Below are 19,396 nucleotides of genomic sequence, written 5' to 3'. Positions count from 1 at the left end.
TCCCAGCTACTATATTCAAATTAGATGCCCTATATTAATTTATTACACTGGTGAGCTACATTTACTTTAAAATGGAATCTTAGAATGACTATGTTAAGTGTTTTACCTTTGATTCATAGAACTGTACTCATCTTTCGACTTGATAGTTGTCTTTTTATTGTAATAATGGTTACAAAGTAGCTAACGTTAGCTAGCTAGCTAGCTGGCTAAGTAGTAGCTACTATGATTACCATTAAATTGATATATGCTTGCTAGCTACAAACTGCTGGCTTTGCTATAGCAGGGCTCTATGCTTACCTAAACTGCATTTGTGCGCCTAAGTTGAAAAATGTAGGCGCACACAAATACATTTAAGAGCACAATGAAAAATATTTGCTATATTAAAACAAGAATCCTTAATTTTTCTAGGTGCATTGCTACTCCTGAAATAAAATTCCAGGTCACACAGCATAATATGTAGTAGCCAGTGGAGGCTGCTGAGGGGAGGACGGCTCATAATAATGCCTGGAATGGAGTCAATGGAATGGTATAAAACATCTGAAAACCATGTTTTTGATACCATTTCATCTACTCCTTTCCAGCCATTATTATGAACGTTCTCCCCTCAGCAGCCTCCACTTAAGCCCTGTATAGCCTATGTAGCATCGTGTGACTCATGCAATGACATCCCATAATGGAACGTCGAGTTGCTGATAAGGTCCAGCTGTCTCCATGGTCATTCTTCTAAATGTCTCTTTCTCTAGTGATGCTGTCGATAAGAAGGCCAGTATACAGTAGGCCAGTATAGTATACAGTAACTACCAATTGCATATCATGAAATGGGGGAGAAAAAGGGGTAAAAAGAATTCTGCCCCAGCCCCATTGGCTGCCTGTGACCCAACACTAACTTCTAGAAAACACTGACTATATACACACTATATTCTGTCTGACAGGGACTACCTGCGGTCAACATTTGTGTGCTGCAGCTGTCATGGAATTTAATATTCTACTACACACTCAATGTGGTATTGTCCTTCTGTTTCCACAGTCACTTCTGTGGAGGTGGGAATATGTATGGAGGAGACTGAAAGGAGCTGGGCTGACAGAGAATATCGCCAAAGCCAAGGTAAAGTAGTTTTTTTTATAGTGACAGTCAATACACTGGTGAAAGTACCAACATAGTCAATGGAGAGGCCTACATTGAAAATAGGTTCCTTTTCCTAGTAAAGTAGATTTGTCTGTGTGTGACTGTCATGGAATTTTGGATGACAGTTATTTGTCATTCAAAAGTCTGACACAGTTGTCAAATCAACAAATCTGTTGATGCTGGTGTGAACACTGCTCACTGCATCCAAGTTGCTTGACATAGGACTAATATGTAAATATATACTGAACAAAATAATAAACGCAACATATACCTTTTTATTATACTCTTATTTATATTAACAGTAGCGCCCTGTTTTCAATACAAAGAAAAAAACACATATACCCACAAATATACAGACACAAGACATATAAAGTACACATTAAGAAAAACAATCACAATTAACATTTAAAATATCAGAAATTGGTGGAGTGTGAGAACCGAATTTTGAATTTCCCGGGGCACCAGAACATCCATTCTTATTGTTTTTTTGTCAATTGTTTGACATGTAAGGTGCAGCATAACTAAAGGCGCATTTTCCGATCTGTGTCGAAACTAGGGGGAAAACCAGGTCAATGTAATTCATTGACCTAGTTTTCTGATGAGTAATTCTAACAGATTAGATGTCAGATTCATTGGACGTGTTTCCATTAATGCTTTATACAGTTGAAGTCGGAAGTTTACATACACCTTAGCCAAATACACTGGAATTGTGATACAGTGAATTATAAGTGAAATAATCTATCTGTAAACAATTGTTGGAAAAATTACTTGTGTCATGCACAAAGTAGATGTCCTAACCGACTTGCCAAAACTATAGTTTGTTAACAAGAAATTTGTGGAGTGGTTGAAAAACGAGTTTTAATGACTCCAAGCTAAGAGTATTTAAACTTCCGACTTCAACTGTAGATAACATAAAACATGCAACAACTTCAACGATTTTATTGAATTACAGTTCATATGAGGAAATCAGTCAATTTATATAAATTCATTAGGCTAAATCTATGGATATCACGTCTGGGCAGGGGCGCAGCCATGGCTGGAGCTGGGAGGGCATACGCCAACTTGGGAGCCAGACCCAGCCAATCAGAATACGTTTTTCCCCACAAAAGAGCTTTATTACAGATAGAAATAGTCCTCAGTTTCATCAGCTGTTCGGGTGTCTGGTCTCAGACAATCCCGCAGGTGAAGATGCCGGATGTGGAGGTTCTGGGCTGGCATGGTTACACGCGGACTAAAACTGCACATTTTAGAGTGGCCTTTTGTACCCAACACAAGGTGCACCTGTGTAATGACCGTACTGTTTAATCAGCTTCTTGATATGCCACACCTGTCAGTTGGATGGATTATCTTGGTAAAGGAGAAATACTCACTAACAGGGATGTAAACAAGTTTGTTTGCAACATTTTAGAGAAATAAGCTTTTTGTGCATATGAAACATTTCTGGGATATTTTATTTCAGCTCATGAAACATGGGACCAACACTTTACGCGCTGCGTTTATTCCATATAATAAGCCTTTCAAATGAGCTCTCAGTCAAGGCTCATAAATATCAGCTCCCAGCCCATTCAACCTGTCTTTTTAAACTTCCTGATAGTTAGACATGAATGTAGTAATTCATAAACAATTGAGCATTTGTATCCGAAACATATTATGGGTGAACTTTTAGTCACTCAAAAGGCTATTTTACATGGGAATCAGAATGACTGTTCGGGACCTTGTATTTATGCATATTGGTCAGGTGGGAAAACTCACGGATCCATTTCCGAACGGGTTCAACTTTTTGGACCCGTGAAGACCTCTAGTTAGTACCTCGCTCACTGCAGTCCAAACTACAATCTGAAAAACTATCCTTATGGTAACCCCCCCCTTACTGTTCTCATCCCCAACTTCTCACCCTCTGTAGGTGACCCTACATCAGACCAACCACTGGGTGAATGCCAAGTTCTCCATGCTGTTGAAGGTCCTAGCAGAGAAACAGGGAAACTTAATTGAGCAGGAGGGGGCTTCTCTCTTCCAGGCAGAGGCTCGGCTAGAGGAGCTGCTACAGGACAGGGCCCAGCAACTCAGGGAAAGCCAGGGCCAGATCGCAGCCCTTAGCAACCTGTCCGACACCCAGCTCATACAGGTTAGAAAATACAGTATGCCAATAAGCTTAGAGCTGGTTTTACATGTAAGCATTCTAGAACACTAATTGTAGATTAGGAGACTCGAGCCTATTATACAACAAGCAGACTAATAAAACATGTAAATATCGACAACCGTCTATCTGTAATGTTTTACACTTCTGATCAACAGTAGAAAAAGTAGGCTTAATTATTTGATATTATATTGTATAATCTTTAACGATATTAAGGGGAAATACCCAAATCGACATTTATTATAATAATAATCGTTAATAATGATAATTAATCCAATTTCTATAGCGCTTTACATAAAAATCTCAAAGCGTTTCAAAAGCAAAAAAACTAACAAGCAATGCATCATCATGAATAGCCCAGCTCTAGTTAGATCAACCAATACATCACCATGAATAGCCCAGCTCTAGTTAGATCAACCAATAGATCATCATGAATAGCCCAGCTCTAGTTAGGTCAACCAATAGATCATCATGAATAGCCCAGCTCTAGTTAGGTCAACCAATACATCACCATGAATAGCCCAGCTCTAGTTAGATCAACCAATACATCACCATGAATAGCCCAGCTCTAGTTAGATCAACCAATACATCACCATGAATAGCCCAGCTCTAGTTAGATCAACCAATAGATCATCATGAATAGCCCAGCTCTAGTTAGATCAACCAATACATCACCATGAATAGCCCAGCTCTAGTTAGATCAACCAATAGATCACCATGAATAGCCCAGCTCTAGTTAGATCAACCAATAGATCACCATGAATAGCCCAGCTCTAGTTAGATCAACCAATAGATCACCATGAATAGCCCAGCTCTAGTTAGATCAACCAATAGATCATCATGAATAGCCCAGCTCTAGTTAGGTCAACCAATACATCACCATGAATAGCCCAGCTCTAGTTAGGTCAACCAATACATCATCATGAATAGCCCAGCTCTAGTTAGGTCAACCAATAGATCACCATGAATAGCCCAGCTCTAGTTAGGTCAACCAATACATCACCATGAATAGCCCAGCTCTAGTTAGGTCAACCAATACATCACCATGAATAGCCCAGCTCTAGTTAGGTCAACCAATACATCACCATGAATAGCCCAGCTCTAGTTAGGTCAACCAATACATCACCATGAATAGCCCAGCTCTAGTTAGGTCAACCAATACATCACCATGAATAGCCCAGCTCTAGTTAGATCAACCAATAGATCACCATGAATAGCCCAGCTCTAGTTAGGTCAACCAATACATCACCATGAATAGCCCAGCTCTAGTTAGGTCAACCAATAGAGGCCAAGTCTTTGAGTGCTTCCTCCAAAGATGGAGATGGACAGTTCATGGCTTGATCAGAGGAAGGTGGTCAGGGAGATGGTTGATGAAGAGTATTATAATCCTGGGAAATGGTTAGGCCTCCACCATATAGTCCCTCAGTTTTCAGCTGTTTTATATTCATTTATTTACATAGATCAAATACATAAAACATACACTATATATAAAAGTATGTGGACACCCCATCAAATTTGTGTATTTTGCTATTTCAGCCACACCTGTTGCTGACAGGTGTATAAAATCGAGCACACAGCCATGCAATCTCCATAGACAAACACTGGCAGTAGAATGGCCTTACTGAAGAGCTCAGTGACTTTCAATGTGGCACCGTCATAGGATGCCACCTTTCCAACAAGTCAGTTCGTTAAATTTCTGCCCTGCTTGAGCTGCCCCGGTCAACTGTAAGTGCTGTTATTGTGAAGTGGAAATGTCTAGGAGCAACAACAACTCAGCTGCGAAGTGGTAGGCCACACAAGCTCACAGAACGGGACTGCCGAGTGCTGAAGCGTGTAGAAATTGTCTGTACTCAGTTTGCAACACTCGCTACCGAGTACCAAACTGCCTCTGGAAGCAACGTCGGCACAGGAACTGTTCCTCGAGAGCTTCATGAAATGGGTTTCCATGGCCAAGCAGCCGCACACAAGCCTAAGATCACCATGCGCAATGCCACGGGTCGGCTGGAGTGGTGTAAAGCTCGCCACCATTGGACTCTGGAGCAGGTTGAACGCATTCTCTGGAGTGATGAATCACGCTTCACCATCTGGCAGTCCGACAGACGAATCTGGGTTTGGCGGATGCCAGGAGCCCACTACCACTACAATGCATAGTGAGGGGAGGCCCTTTACTGTTTTAACATGACAATGCCCCCATACACAAAGCGAGGTCCATTCAGAAATGGTTCGTCGAGATCGGTGTGGAAGAACTTGACTGGCGTGCACAGAGCCCTGACCTCAACCCCATCGAACACCTTTGGGATGAATTGGAACACCGACTGCGAGCCAGGCCTAATCGCCCAACATCAGTGCCCGAACTCACTAATGCTCTTGTGGCTGAATGGAAGAAAGTCCCCGCAGCAATGTTCCAACATCTAGTGGAAAGCCTTCCCAGAAGAGTGAAGGCTGTTATAGCAGCAAAGTGGGGACCAACTCCATAATAATGCCCATGATTTTGGAATGAGATATTCGACGAGCAGGTGTCCACATACTTTTGGTCATGTAGTGTATGTATACATATAGGTAGCTTTGGGATAGAAACCTCATATTGTATTATTATTAACATAAATCTAATTATATCATATTTTCTTCCTATCCCCTGTAGGAGTCTCGGCTGGTGGAGGTCCCTCGTATGAAGGATATTCTGGTGGATGTGACCCTTAACCTGCAGGAGATGCTCAGCGGGGTGACAGACGTCCTGGCCACTACCACCACATTGGAATGCTGCTGGATTACGAGGCGGGAACGCTGATGTACTACGGAGACACTGCATTCCTTCTACTATGCCTTCACTCAGGAGCTGTTCCCCCGCCCTCTGCTCGCCATGACGACAACACAAAAGGGAACAACTGAGCTAACAATGTCATAAGGGACTAGTCTTGCAAAGCTGATGAGTCTCACCTTACTGTACAGATGTTTTTACAGTCCTGTTGTGGGACACTGACTTGAACGGTCGCGACTAGTAAGTACATATGTGACACGGGACTCGTCTGCACTGTTAATGTTCTGAAATATGGGATCACTCAGGACAGTGGACTAGTCTTTGGGATACTGATGTGGATTTGCAAGTTCTCAGAACCGTGAGCACAGTTAAGAACTGGAAATGACTACTGTGCGGGAAACCGGTTTTCCATAAGAGAAGGGAAAAGCACATCTCTAGGGTCCCTAAAGGCCAAAGAAATTTCACAAAAGTTCCTGTTGGATTTCTACTGAAGCCTGACGTTAAATGTTTTGCACTACTTTGTGTTGGACGTTGGAACTGGACGAATATGGTATTTAAAATGTAGTCTTCTGATTTAGACAGCTTGCCGTTTTGTCAAACAAGGCAATGACGTAGCGTATAAAAATACAGAAAGTCAGGTACCCAGACTTGCATCACAATGTGTACAGAAAAATGAACTACTGTCAAATGAATAAAATTGACACAATTCACATCACAAGATCAGTTTAATAAAAATCCAATCCATATTAGTTACAATTGAGCCCATGCTTTGGTCTTTTTAATAATATATTTGACCATTTCAAATGAATTAATCAATAAATTAGTGGGAACTTGAAATAAATATAGCCATATCTGACTTTTTTACTATACACATAGCCATGGCAGGCGCGAAGAGGCCCGATGCATAGCATTCTGAAAGTGCAAAGAATCTGCCACCTGCATTGTGCCAGAGAGAAAGAGATGCCCAAATATTAAGGTGCTCAGATCAGATTCAGGAGACTGACCTCAAACATGTCAGTAAAGGACACACCACAAGAGAAGTTGATAGCCATCAGTGTTGTTAGATGTGAGAGAAGTGACTATTGATCTAATCTGTTAGTCCAAAACACTGAGTGATGTGATGCAAGGAACTATTTCATTTGTTTAATTCCTTGATGTGATGTGGTGAGTGAGTTCTAGAATGTTCAGAAGAGTGACACAGGACATGACATCATAGGGCAACTGCTCTATATACATACACACACACACAGGAAGTCGCAGATAGCTAAGATCATCTTTCCATGTCGTTTGATAGTTCAACTAGGATCAGGGATTCTTAGTGTTCTAGCTAGCTGTCCACTATACCGGACATTTTGGTTCCTATCAACACAACGGGAAAGTCTCAAATTACACAAAATTCCCTTTATAGAAAGGTGTCATTTCAGATATGTAAAATTTCAACAAAGACCTGGTCCAATGATCTACTGCTATCCTCTCATTAAAAGTTGTCACATTAAAAGCCTGTACAGACAAATAATATACTAAATCAACAGTATACAGCCTATGGATAGCTGAGAAATCACTTAATTCAGTCCAGTTCAATTAGTCATCAACGGTCTTATAAAATAAACCAGGTTCTCACCAAAATGACCTGCTAAACCTTGAGCCTGCATGCCTGTCCGTATCTGCTTTAGCCAACTTGCCGTTGTCTGATCTGGCAAGAAAATGTAGTGTTTGGCAATGCAGAAAAAGACAGGTACCCAAGAATACTACTAAACCTCAGTCAAAAACACCTCTGTCTTAACCTAATATTCCCCTTTTTCCTGACATCTTTGGCTCAAACAAGCTACAATCATATCATCAACCACTAGAAAAGCTGTAAGTAACACTGTTTAGTTAAAGTCAGGTGGAGAGAACTGTTTAGTGGAACTCAGAAGGTAACTGCCTGTACACGAGCTGGGGAGAGTGGAGCTAACATAGCTAGCTGGTTGTGAGTTAAGAGACTGGCCAGAGGAGGGGAGGGTGACTTAAAAAGGGAGCAAGGTAGACCGAGAGGAGAGAGACCAAAAGGAGGGGTTGGTGGAAGAGAAAGGAGGAACAAAGACATCATAGGAATGGAGAGATAGGGGGGGTGGTACAGGCCGTGTGAAGGAGGGGTGGGAGCTGAGATACAGGCTCTCTACTGGCTCTTCTTGTCTTCAGTAGGGGAGTAGGGGGGTGGATTGTCCTGGAGAGGAGGAGAAAAACATATTACAGATGTACACAGTATGGAAGACAACAAACTGAGTTAAAAGCACTACAGTGCGCTCTCATTGGTCCTGTGCTGCTTCCTGCACAGCATTCATTGGCTGTACTCTGACCTGCTCTTTGTTTATTGGTCAGGCAGCTGTCTGCATGACCCTGCCTCTCCTACCTGATGCTGGGCCAAAGTACAAACAATTTAAATATAAAAATTTGGAGAATCCATACCCTTCTAAATCGAAACTTATGTTAATTACAGTACCAGTCCAAAGTTTGGACACCTCTTTCAAGGGTTTTTCTTTATTTGTACCATTTTCTACATTGTAGAAAAATTGTGAAAACATCAAAACTATGAAATCGTGTAGCAACCAACACCAAACTGTTAAAAAAAGATAAATATTAGATTCTTCAAAGTAGCCACCCTTTGCCAGCTTTACACACTCTTGGCATCCTCTCAACCAGCTTCATGAGGTAGTCACCTGGAATGCATTTCAATTAATAGGTGTGCCTTCTTAAAAGTTAATTTGTGGAACTTCTTTCCTTCCTAATGCGTTTGAGCCAATCAGTTGTGTTGTGACAAGGTAGGGCTGGTATACAGAAGATAGCCCTATTTAGTTCAAGACCAAGTCCATGGTAAGAACAGCTCAAATCAGCAAAGAGAAATGACAGTCCATCATTACTTTAAGAGATGAAGGTCAGTCAATCCGAAACATTTCAAAAACTTTGAAAGATTCTTCAAGTGCAGTCGCAAAACCACATCAAGCGCTATGATGAAAGGACCGCCACAGGAAAGGAAGACACAGAGTTATCTCTGCTGCAGAGGTAAATTGATTAGAGTTAACAGCCTCAGAAATTGCAGCCCAAATAAATGCTTCACAGAGTGCAAGTAACCGGCACATCTCAACATCAACTCTTCAGAGGAGACTGCGTGAATCAGGCCTTCATGGTCAAATTGCTGCAAAGAAACCACTGCTAAAGGACACCAATAAGAAGAGGAGACTTGCTTGGGCCAAGAAACACAAGCAAAGGACATTAGACCAGTGGAAATCTGTCCTTTGGACTGATGAGTCCAAATTAGAGATTTTTTGGTTCCAACCGCTGTGTCTTTGTGGAATGCAGAGTAGGTGAATGGATGACCTCTGCATGTGTGGTTCCCACCATAGAGCATGGAGGAGGTGGTGTGATGGTGTGGGGGGTGCTTTGCTGGTGACATTGTGATTTATTTAGAATTCAAGGCACACAACCAGCATGGCTACCACAGCATTCTGCAGTGATAAAACCATCTCATCTGGTTTGTGCTTAGTGGGACGGTCATTTGTTTTTCAAAAGGACAATGACCCAAAGCACACCTCCAGGCTGTGTAAGGGCTATTTGACCAAGGAGAGTGATGGAGTGCTGCATCAGATGACCTGGCCTCCACAATCAACCGACCTCAAACCAATTGAGATGGTTTGGGATGAGTTGGACCCCCGAGTGAAGGAAAAGCAGCCAACAAGTGCTCAGCATATGCAGGAACTCCTTCAAAACTGTTGGAAAAGCATTCCAGGTGAAGCTGGTTGAGAGAGTGTGCAAAGCTGTCATCAAGGTGGCTACTTTGAAGAATCTAAAATCTGCTTGGATTTGTTTAACGCTTTTTTTGGTTACTACCCGATTCCATAGATGTTATTTCATAGTTTTGAGGTCTTCACTATTATTCTACAATGTAGAAAATAGTATAAAAAGAAAAATTTTAAACTCTTGTATGAGTAGGTGTGTCCAAATTTTGGGCTGGTACTGTATGTCTATTAGATTAAAATGTGTTCCTACACACCAGATTTAGAGTGCTAAAAAAGTGGTAAACGGGTACCTGTGGCAAGTAGGTGGGAGGAAGTGTGGAACTGCTGCCACTGGAAGCTGCCTCTGCTGCCTTTGCCTCCGCTGGTGGAAAGTGAGAGAAACACCAGTGGAAAGTGAGAGAAACACCAGTGAAAAGAGAGAGAAGTGGAGGAGAAACACATAGAAAGCGAGAGAAGTGAATTCATTGTGTCGTGGTAATTTCCTGTATTACTAAATGAGGAGAGTTTACAAACCACACACAAGTCAGATTTATATTTTAAACTCCATCTTTAATTATATGAGCTTCACCATAGCCCTTTGACTCTCAGATCAATTCAGTGTCTATAAATGAATTCTCTGAGAGTGCTCACAAAAGAATACTTAGTCTCTTTTATAGCCAAGAAACACCCCTCTCAACTCACATGACGAACCACAGATCTTAGGAACTTCACAAAGAAAGACTTTTACTTGAAAGAGGAGTATCCCATAGCCAGATAGCATTAGCTATAAATTATCGTTCAGTTTGGTCTCTTAGACGAGGTTCTACTTCTCGTTCTTGGTACTTCATATTACCAAAACATTACCTCATCCAATGGCATATATCAATTGTCAATTCTAGATACTCCCATCTCAAATACACCCCACCTCTGGACAAGCTCCCTGAGGGGAGTGAGCCTCTAGGTCATATACTATGAAAGATAAGTTTCAACATCAGAGGGGACATACAACGGTTCCAGACTCTGCCATACCCCTCCCCCCAATGGGAAAAGGAGGGAATGACTGGAGTACAGACATAGTGGAGCCCTTCACATGGTTTCACAGATATATTCATTATGAAGACAATGTTCAAACGTGACTTCTCCCTTTCTGATATTCTGCCTATTACCAGACATGTAAAAGACAAGCCTGACCTCTCCCCTCTCTGGGCCCCAAGTGACTTTTCCCTAGAGAAGAAAGGAAAATGCAACTGCCGACAGTATATTTATCTATGTTACCTAACTAATTCTGATTCAGCTACGACAATTGTCCTTACTTAATGTGTCGGCAGCATGGGATCACTCAAATCACGCTAATTAAACTACCATTACTGAAGGAACTTTGCTAAAAAAGAAAAAAAGGAAAGAAAGACCCAAAATGTATTCTGACCTGCAGGTGTGGAAGGCAGGGCAGGGTCGTGGGGGGCCTGCTGCCCCAGGGGGGCGGAGTAGGGAGGAGGGGGCATGTATGCCGCAGGACCATCAAACGCGGGTGGGTTGGGGTAGAATACACCTGCAGACAGTACATATGAAACACAATATTACATGGACTGGTTATGATTAACTTAGAATACACCTGCAGACAGTACATATGAAACACAATATTACATGGACTGGTTATGATTAACTTAGGTTTTCCCATTTTCAATTAGACAAGTACAAAAATAAATACATAGGAAGACAACAGTAGTCCGTCTGATCCGTACCTTGTGGAGGGGGGTTGGGGTAGGAGTACCCAGGTGGGGGTCCCGCCGGGTACCCATTGGCTGGGGGAGGAGGGTAGGCATAGGCCCCGTTGCCCATGTAGGGACAGCCCCCAAAGCCACCACTCACAGGCTGCCCTCTGGACGCTGCACAGGGGAAGATGAGAGGGGGAAAGACATCATTTAAGAGGAGATAGTCATTGGGTAAATTGATCACAGAATCAGCTTCGAAAGTCCTTTACCTTGTGCAGCGACCTGTAACATGTACTGTCCAAACTCTATGGCTCCTCCTGCAGCAAACACCAGCTTAAAGGTGGCACAGCCCTCCCAGCCTCCTGGAAAGTGAGAAGTACAGTTACCAACTTCCAAAACTAAAATAAATATAATCCTGATTTCTATTTTTAAAGTCAATTTTTAGCACAGCAGTGGTCCTTGGCTAGATTCGTCTCATAAATGTGCATAGTATATTTCTCAGGTAATGAGTGTGAAGTTCATTAAGGGCTTGTGGGAAACAGTCATAGACTCCCTCTCTCTCTCGCCCTCTCTCACACACAAACACACCTCCGGGCTCTGCGCTGACTGTGCCTTTGATGTAGTTGGCCCCCAGGACAGGCTGTTTGACCTCACAGCCCTTCATCAGGTAGAAAGGCATCATGAAGGACTGCAGAGCATCACGACCCCCCTTCGCCACAAATATCACCTGAGGAAAGACAACTTGGTTTACAGCCATCCTTTCATACCTAGATAGGTGCCTATAGGTTAGGGGCTAAGCGGTTGGTTGTATAATATGTTTGCATGGTAAAGAAGTGTGTCTCCTCTTACCCTGTAGGGGGTCAGGAAGATACTCCCCTTCTTACTCTTCCTGAAGGCATCAGGCAGGCACTCTGCTTCACAGAACACCAGCTCCACATTCTCATAGCTCATCAACACACTGATGACACATATTTGCCAACATATAAGGTTGACGTTGCAAGCCAATTCATTGTTACTTTACCTAAAATCAACATGACAATCATTCTTTTTCATAACCACACACAGAGCTAAAAAACACACAAAAAAAACAAGAAAATAAACAGGTTTAAGAGATTAGGGGGCATTGTGTAACTGTCCAAGTTGGTCAGTTACCGAAAAAGGGGTTTTACTTTTACTTCACTACATTCCTAAAGAAAATAAAGTCCATACATAATAAAGTCCAAACATTTTCCCTGACACCCAAAAGTACTCATTACATTTCAAAGGGTTAGCAGGACAGAGAAATGGTCCAATCAAGAGAACATCCCTGGTCATCCCTACTGCCTCTGATCTGGCTGACTCACTAAAAACACACATGCTTCCCTGGCTATCGTAAATAAAATAAAAACAAGAAAATTGTGCCGTCTGGATTGCTTAATATAAAGGAATTTGAAATGATTTATACTTTTAATACTTAAGTATATTTAAGAACAAAATACTTTTACACATGTATTACTACACTGGGTGACTTTCACTAGTCATTTTCTATACTGAACAAAAATAAAACATGCAACATTTAACAATTTTACTGAGTTACAGTTCATATAAGGAAATCAGTAAATTGAAATAAATTAATTAGACCCTAATCTATGGATTTCACATGACTGGGCAGGAGCACAGCCATGGGTGGGCATAGGACCACCCACTTGGCTAATCAGCCAATCAGAATGTGTTTTCCCCGCAAAAGGGCTTTATGACAGACAGAAATACTCCTCGGTTTCATCAGCTGTCTGAGTGGCGGGTCTCAGACAATCACGCAGGTGAAGAAGCCAGATGTGTAGGTCCTGGGCTCCCTCAAAACTTGAGACATCTGTGGCATTGTGTTGTGTGACAAAACTGCACATTTTAGAGCGGCCTTTCACTGTACTCAGTACAAGGTCCACCTGTGTAATGATCATACTGTTTAATCAGCTTCTTGAGATGCCACCCCTGTCAGGTGGATGGATTATCTTGACAAAGGAGACACGTTCACTAACAGGGATGTAAACAAATTTGTGCACAAAATTTGACAGAAATAAGCTTTTGGTGCGTATGGAACAATAGTTGGATATTTTATTTCAGCTCATGAAACACGGGACAAACGCTTCACATGATGCGTTTATATTTTTGTTCAGTAAATTGAGGGATCTTTACTTTTACGCAAGTATGACAATTGGGTCGTTTTTCCAACACTGGTGACTGGCTAGGAGGCTAGTTACATCTTACCTGTTAACCCCCAGACCCGCATGACAGATACGTAACGTTAGCTATGTTCGGGAAAAAAGAGCTACACTATTTGCCAGAGCAGGCTATCCTTTGCTAGCTAGTTATTTAGCTATATTTTGCAACTTTGTAGGGGCTAACTTAGCTCAACCTCACCCGATGAGTTGACGTGATCGGCAGTCAACACAAGATAACCATCATTATGGTAAACAAGGGTTAGCTTCCGAGTCCCGGCCAAGTGTTGACAAGACACAAGGCAAGATCTGTTAGCTTGGTGCCTGAAATAATACGCAATGTCAACGCTACAGTAGCTACAAAACATTGAATGGCTAGCTGGGAAACTACACAAACATATAAGCTACTGATTACATAGCTAGCTACATGCACACAGTTAGCTAACGTTACGTCTACGGCTAACTTGCTCACGTTGACTGAAAAGCACTACGCTAGTACAAATAAGCTAGCTAACGTTACCTTTCATTGTTGGTGATAATGACGCCTCCGGATTCAGAATTGTTCTTATTCAATGCCATTGCGATGTTACCGAGTTTGGAATGAACAACGTTAAATAATGACAGATGCTATCTCAAATGTGAACTGGATCAAATCGCTTCCCCGTTACCAGCCAGCCTGTCCCGCTTTTGTTGTGATGCTGATGCACCTGCACTTCCGACATGCGTTACGCCCACACAGTGATGTCATCTCTGAAAAGTGGCTCTTTTTGGCCATTACTAGAATAGTCCACGCTATTCGGAATCCTTGGGACGTCTATAGCCAATTGAAGTTGAAATGTAAAACGGTTAAGGTTAGACAAAGAATAGCTCTATAATCTCTTAATACTTGCCTCCAGAGAGAGTGGACGACATTGGACAGATGTCATTAACCTCAGTGAAGTTCTTTGCCATGCTGTTTTTAGTTAATGCAACGTTTAAGAGTGTTGGGCCAGTAACAGAAAGATCGCTGGTTTGAATCCCTGAGCCGACTAGGTGAAAAATCTGTCTTTGTGCCCTTGAGCAAGGCACTCAACCCTAATTACTCCCGTAATTCGATTTGGATAAGAGTGTCTGCTAAATGACTAAAATGTCAATATTAGCAGTTGATTTCGAAAGAGCGCTCCTCAAAATGTAGAGTACTTATTGACACAGGAGGGTGAAAGTGCTCATGGTCTCTTCATTTTGTGGACACCATACATTTGTTGACGAGTACACAACCTTGTGTGTAGGCTACTCATCCCTGTATGTCAGGAAAAAGCACAATTCAACAAAGACGAAGTGTAACATCAAATTAAGTTTATTTTCTCTGCAGGGGATTCATTTAGGTCAAAAACAGCTAGTCTGCTCTATTATCCCCTTTCCACACACACACACACACACACACACACACACACACACACACACACACACACATACTGAGTCAGTGTTTGACTGTGTGGGTATACGTGTGTATGTGTTAGCCACATTCAGAGCTTCCATATTCAACCTACCAGGGGTGATAGGTACTTTTTGTGGTCAGCGCAGGCTGCAAAAGCCCATGTTGCTGCCCACCTTCTTTAGCAGTGGGTTTCTGAGAAGCTCTTCTCCTTACTGTAATTGGTGTGCTGGTTTACTGTGCAGGGGTTGACCTCCCAACTTCCAAGTTTAATCGTTTGTTATATCTTGTGCCATGCTTTTATGTAAAAGGATTACTGTTGTGGACATTTCCATTCCTAATGCAAATCAACCATGTACATTATTTACATGTAATTGTCATTCATAATCCACACATAACAGGACATAGCCATTAGTTTTGGGGGGGTTTGTTTGTCTGTTTATGCATGTGTGTGTGTGTGCATGCGAGAGAGGAAGAGAGAGATGAAGAAACAGAAAGTCACAGAAACCATCTTCAACAGGAAATGATGACTTCCTGCTAAGTGACAGCTTGGCCCCACTCTGCACTACTCTCTTGTATAACCTCTCACTGCCTCCCATCCTTTAAACACAGCAGAAAACCTTCAGCCACACAGCCTCAGCAGAGAAGGCTATTTGGCTGTTCATCCACCTCAACCATGATGCCAAGCCAGGATGGGTTGTCCACAACCGGTGACAACCTGCTGCAACCTCCCGATCAGGCAAGTACCAAACTTTGTCATGTTACAAATAAGTTCATTTAATACAGCGAGGTCCAAAAGTATTTTGAGAGTGATAATTTTGTTGTTGTTTTGGCTCTGAACATTTGGATTTCATATCGAATGAACCGTTTACAAATTACAGCAGTTTTTGTACATAGTCCCCCCGTTTTAGGGAACCAAAAGTATTTGGACAAATTCACTTCTATTGTATTAAAGTAGTGAAAGGTTTAGTATTAGTAGAATTTGTCCAAATACTTTTGGTTCCCTAAAAAGGGGGACTATGTACAAAAAGTGTTGTAATTTCAACGGTTCAGCCAATATGGATGAAAATACCCTAAAATTAAAGCTGACTATCTGCACTTTAACCTCATGGTCATTGTATCATTTCATATCCAAAGTGCTGGAGTACAAAGACAAAACAACAACAAATGTCGCTGTCCAAATATTACTGTATGTTTTTTCTCATTTGTCTGTAATAAGCAACGAAATAAATTCAAGCCATTCCTATTCTGTGAAACACATTCATCGTATTGGTATTGGCCCAATTTATTAGGAAGGGGTTCAATTACATGTTGGCACTATGGACATCATCAGGTTCCAATGTGTGTGTTGGGCGTTTCATGTTCTCTCAGATAACAGTCTGGGATGATGGCCTCAAAACAAAAACGGATGCTGAGGTCAAAAATCGGTTTGCGAAACTTCATTATCACCATCAGTGAAATGCTCTTCTGTTTTGAGTGACTTGAACATATCTTTGTATTGAGACGAAAATGTGTCATGATCATTGATGTTTTGATAAGACTAACTGACTGTTGTCTATTATGAATGTACTCGTTCTGTGAGTGTTACATGCAGTCCATTTGGTATTTTAAGATAAGATCCCACTTGGCTAAAAATTGGTTCAATCAACGTTGTTTCCACATCAACAAAAAATGTGATGACATTGAATCAACATGGAAAACTCATTGGATTTTAAAAAGTCCTCAACGTAAGGGAATTTCATATTTTTCCCCAAAACTTTTAACCTAAATCTAATGACATTGTGACAATTTTGGTTGATTTCACGTTGAATTAGTTAGTTAACAACTCAACCAAATGTCAATCAAGACTAGACGTTGAAATGATGTCTGTGCCCAGTGGGATGTGACCATGAATCATACTTCGGTGTGATCAGTGTTTCGGAAATCAGATGACACCGAGGGAGGTGTTTTCACTTCTCATAGAAGAACCACAGACGAGAAATCCATTGTTTTGATACCCGCGTGTGTCTGTGCGTGTGTGTATATGTGTATGCATTCCTGTTTCATCTGTATCCTTGTCAGATCTTTCTTATCCTGTCCTATGTTTGTTGTTCTGAAACTGGAGACGAGTAGTTTCCCTATCGCCTCACATGAGGAAGTCCCTGACCTAACTAGTGTCACCCTGCTATTTGCATGAGATTTTTCCACATTAAAAACACAGACATTTCTCAAGCTCCCCACTGTTGCATAATTGATATGTCACAGCAAGTACCGTCGGCGCGTCTATAGTGTAGGGCCACGGGTTTCCTGACCACCAGTGGCTAAACTGGATTGTTTCTCTTCCACATACAGGCTCGTGGCTCAACCAGGAACAGACCGAGACAGGTACAGTGAGCAGAACCTCTCCACTTCAACGGCATATTTTAAATATGCCCGAAATATGAATGATATTTTGCTATACCTGCTTCCCACAACCAAGGGTTACTGTATAAAGGTATTGTGTGTAACTGCCCTCCCCAGAGCTCCCCTGCCCGTAAACTGGGGATGACCAGGAGACAGAAGGACAGGAGGGTAGGTCCAGCTCCTATTTTCTCCACATAAGGACTAGTGTTGTTAAGCAGTATGAGCCTAAGCCTGATGCAATCAATATCATAATCAATGATGTCTTGTTTGTATCTGCCATTATCAAATAAACTATTAAGTAAGCTCGTACACAATAACTTCACGAACTGTGACTTTGTGACTAAGGCACTTCCTGAATTAAGAACCCACAGTAGATAACAGGATGGATGTACTTTCAGGACTTTAAAGAGAATGAGAACCCAGAAGAGAAGGAGAAAAGACATAAGGAGCAAGAGGTATCATCGCTGTAACGCTTAAGAATTCTGTTTGTTTTCATAGGCTTTTTAGAGGTATCATCACTGTAACGCTTAAGAATTCTGTTTGTTTTCATAGGCTTTTTAGAGGTATCATCGCTGTAACGCTTAAGAATTCTGTTTGTTTTCATAGGCTTTTTAGAGGTATCATCACTGTAACAGAAGAATTCTGTTTGTTTTCATAGACTTTTTAGAGGTATCATCACTGTAACAGAAGAATTCTGCTTGTTTCATAGACTTTTTAGAGGTATCATCACTGTAACAGAAGAATTCTGCTTGTTTCATAGACTTTTTAGAGGTATCATCACTGTAACAGAAGAATTCTGCTTGTTTCATAGACTTTTTAGAGGTATCATCACTGTAACAGAAGAATTCTGCTTGTTTTCATAGACTTTTTAGCTATAGGAGGTGGCACATTAGTATGTCGTTTAAGAGACCCTATTAAAGGTTGATGTTTGTTGCCCCCCTCCCCCCCAGCTCAAGCCGCTGTATAAAGAGCTGCTGTACACCATCATCCATAAGCTGGGGAAGCCAGCCTCAGCAGAGGTCTTCACTGATAACCAGCTGCACCAATACATCAGAGAGGTGACAACCAAACACTCTCAACTAACTCTATCCTAACCATCTCACCGACATGACATCTAACCGAACAATCTCAACTAATTCTATCCTAACCATCTCACCGACATGACATCTAACCGAACAATCTCAACTAATTCTATCCTAACCATCTCACCGACATGACATCTAACCGAACAATCTCAACTAATTCTATCCTAACCATCTCACCGACATGACATCTAACCGAACAATCTCAACTAATTCTATCCTAACCATCTCACCGACATGACATCTAACCGAACAATCTCAACTAATTCTATCCTAACCATCTCACCGACATGACATCTAACCGAACAATCTCAACTAACTCTATCCTAACCATCTCAACGACATGACATCTAACCGAACAATCTCAACTAACTCTATCCTAACCATCTCACAGACATGACATCTAACCGAACACTCTCAACTTACTGTATCCTAAATCTCTCTCTCTGACCAAATGTGTTCTGATTATTTTATTGTCCAAATACTAATACAGTACCTTGTTGCTATCAAACTACCCCTCCCCTCCCCCTTCAGGCTTTCTCTATGGCAGAGGATGAACACCAGAGTCTGACAGAGAGGGTCCAGGACACAGAGGTGTGTAAGCAGAGGAGTTTCATACTTCTAGGAGAAGCCATTTGACCCAGCAGTATTTACCTATACAGTATCTAAGGGGGTTATGTCCACAGGAGGTTGGTGGCATCTTAATTGGGGACAACGGGCCTGTGGTAATGACTGGAACGGAATCAGTGGAATGGTATCAAATACATCTAACACATGGTTTCCAGTAGTTTGATGCCATTCCATTTGCTCCGTTCCAGTCATTATTATGAGCTGT

At 41.7% G+C, this 19,396-nt stretch overlaps 2 protein-coding genes across 3 annotated transcripts in view; one reads left to right on the top strand and one right to left on the bottom strand.

The window, feature by feature from the left end:
* Positions 1 to 6,727: 6,727 nt before the first annotated feature.
* On the bottom strand, positions 6,728 to 14,406 carry LOC139570019 (WW domain-binding protein 2-like). The gene is made up of 8 exons (XM_071391457.1): positions 14,204 to 14,406; positions 12,338 to 12,446; positions 12,077 to 12,215; positions 11,758 to 11,850; positions 11,519 to 11,662; positions 11,203 to 11,325; positions 10,088 to 10,158; positions 6,728 to 8,227 (listed from the first exon to the last, which is right to left on the bottom strand). The coding sequence occupies exons 1-8, from the start codon at positions 14,260 to 14,262 to the stop codon at positions 8,180 to 8,182; spliced, it is 786 nt and encodes a 261-aa protein (XP_071247558.1). The 5' UTR covers positions 14,263 to 14,406; the 3' UTR covers positions 6,728 to 8,179.
* Positions 14,407 to 15,504: 1,098 nt separating this feature from the next.
* LOC139570016 (protein unc-13 homolog D-like) overlaps positions 15,505 to 19,396 on the top strand; it is a 25,107-nt gene continuing 21,215 nt past the window's right edge. For both annotated transcript variants that reach the window (XR_011673995.1, XM_071391454.1), the window contains exons 1-6: positions 15,505 to 15,836; positions 17,429 to 17,461; positions 17,597 to 17,647; positions 17,878 to 17,934; positions 18,430 to 18,537; positions 19,096 to 19,155. Coding sequence is in view for 1 of the 2 variants with exons in the window: in XM_071391454.1 (XP_071247555.1) it covers positions 15,774 to 15,836; positions 17,429 to 17,461; positions 17,597 to 17,647; positions 17,878 to 17,934; positions 18,430 to 18,537; positions 19,096 to 19,155 (372 nt within the window). In the remaining variant the exon portion in view is untranslated. The remainder of the gene's footprint in view (positions 15,837 to 17,428; positions 17,462 to 17,596; positions 17,648 to 17,877; positions 17,935 to 18,429; positions 18,538 to 19,095; positions 19,156 to 19,396) is intronic.

The sequence above is a fragment of the Salvelinus alpinus genome, chromosome 3 (assembly GCF_045679555.1).
Source record: "Salvelinus alpinus chromosome 3, SLU_Salpinus.1, whole genome shotgun sequence".
Classification (NCBI taxonomy): domain Eukaryota; kingdom Metazoa; phylum Chordata; class Actinopteri; order Salmoniformes; family Salmonidae; genus Salvelinus; species Salvelinus alpinus.
This window is presented reverse-complemented; position numbering and strand designations above follow the sequence as displayed.

What these genes read in the sequence shown, in the direction of transcription:
- LOC139570019 (XM_071391457.1), bottom strand. Translation starts at nt 14,262, where the DNA reads ATGGCATTGAATAAGAACAATTCTGAATCCGGAGGCGTCATTATCACC. An exon ending in TCTTCCTGACCCCCTACAGG is followed by an intron (nt 12,216 to 12,337) that starts GTAAGAGGAGAC and finishes GTCTTTCCTCAG; the next exon opens with GTGATATTTGTGGCGAAGGG. An exon ending in GTTACAGGTCGCTGCACAAG is followed by an intron (nt 11,663 to 11,757) that starts GTAAAGGACTTT and finishes TCCCCTGTGCAG; the next exon opens with CGTCCAGAGGGCAGCCTGTG.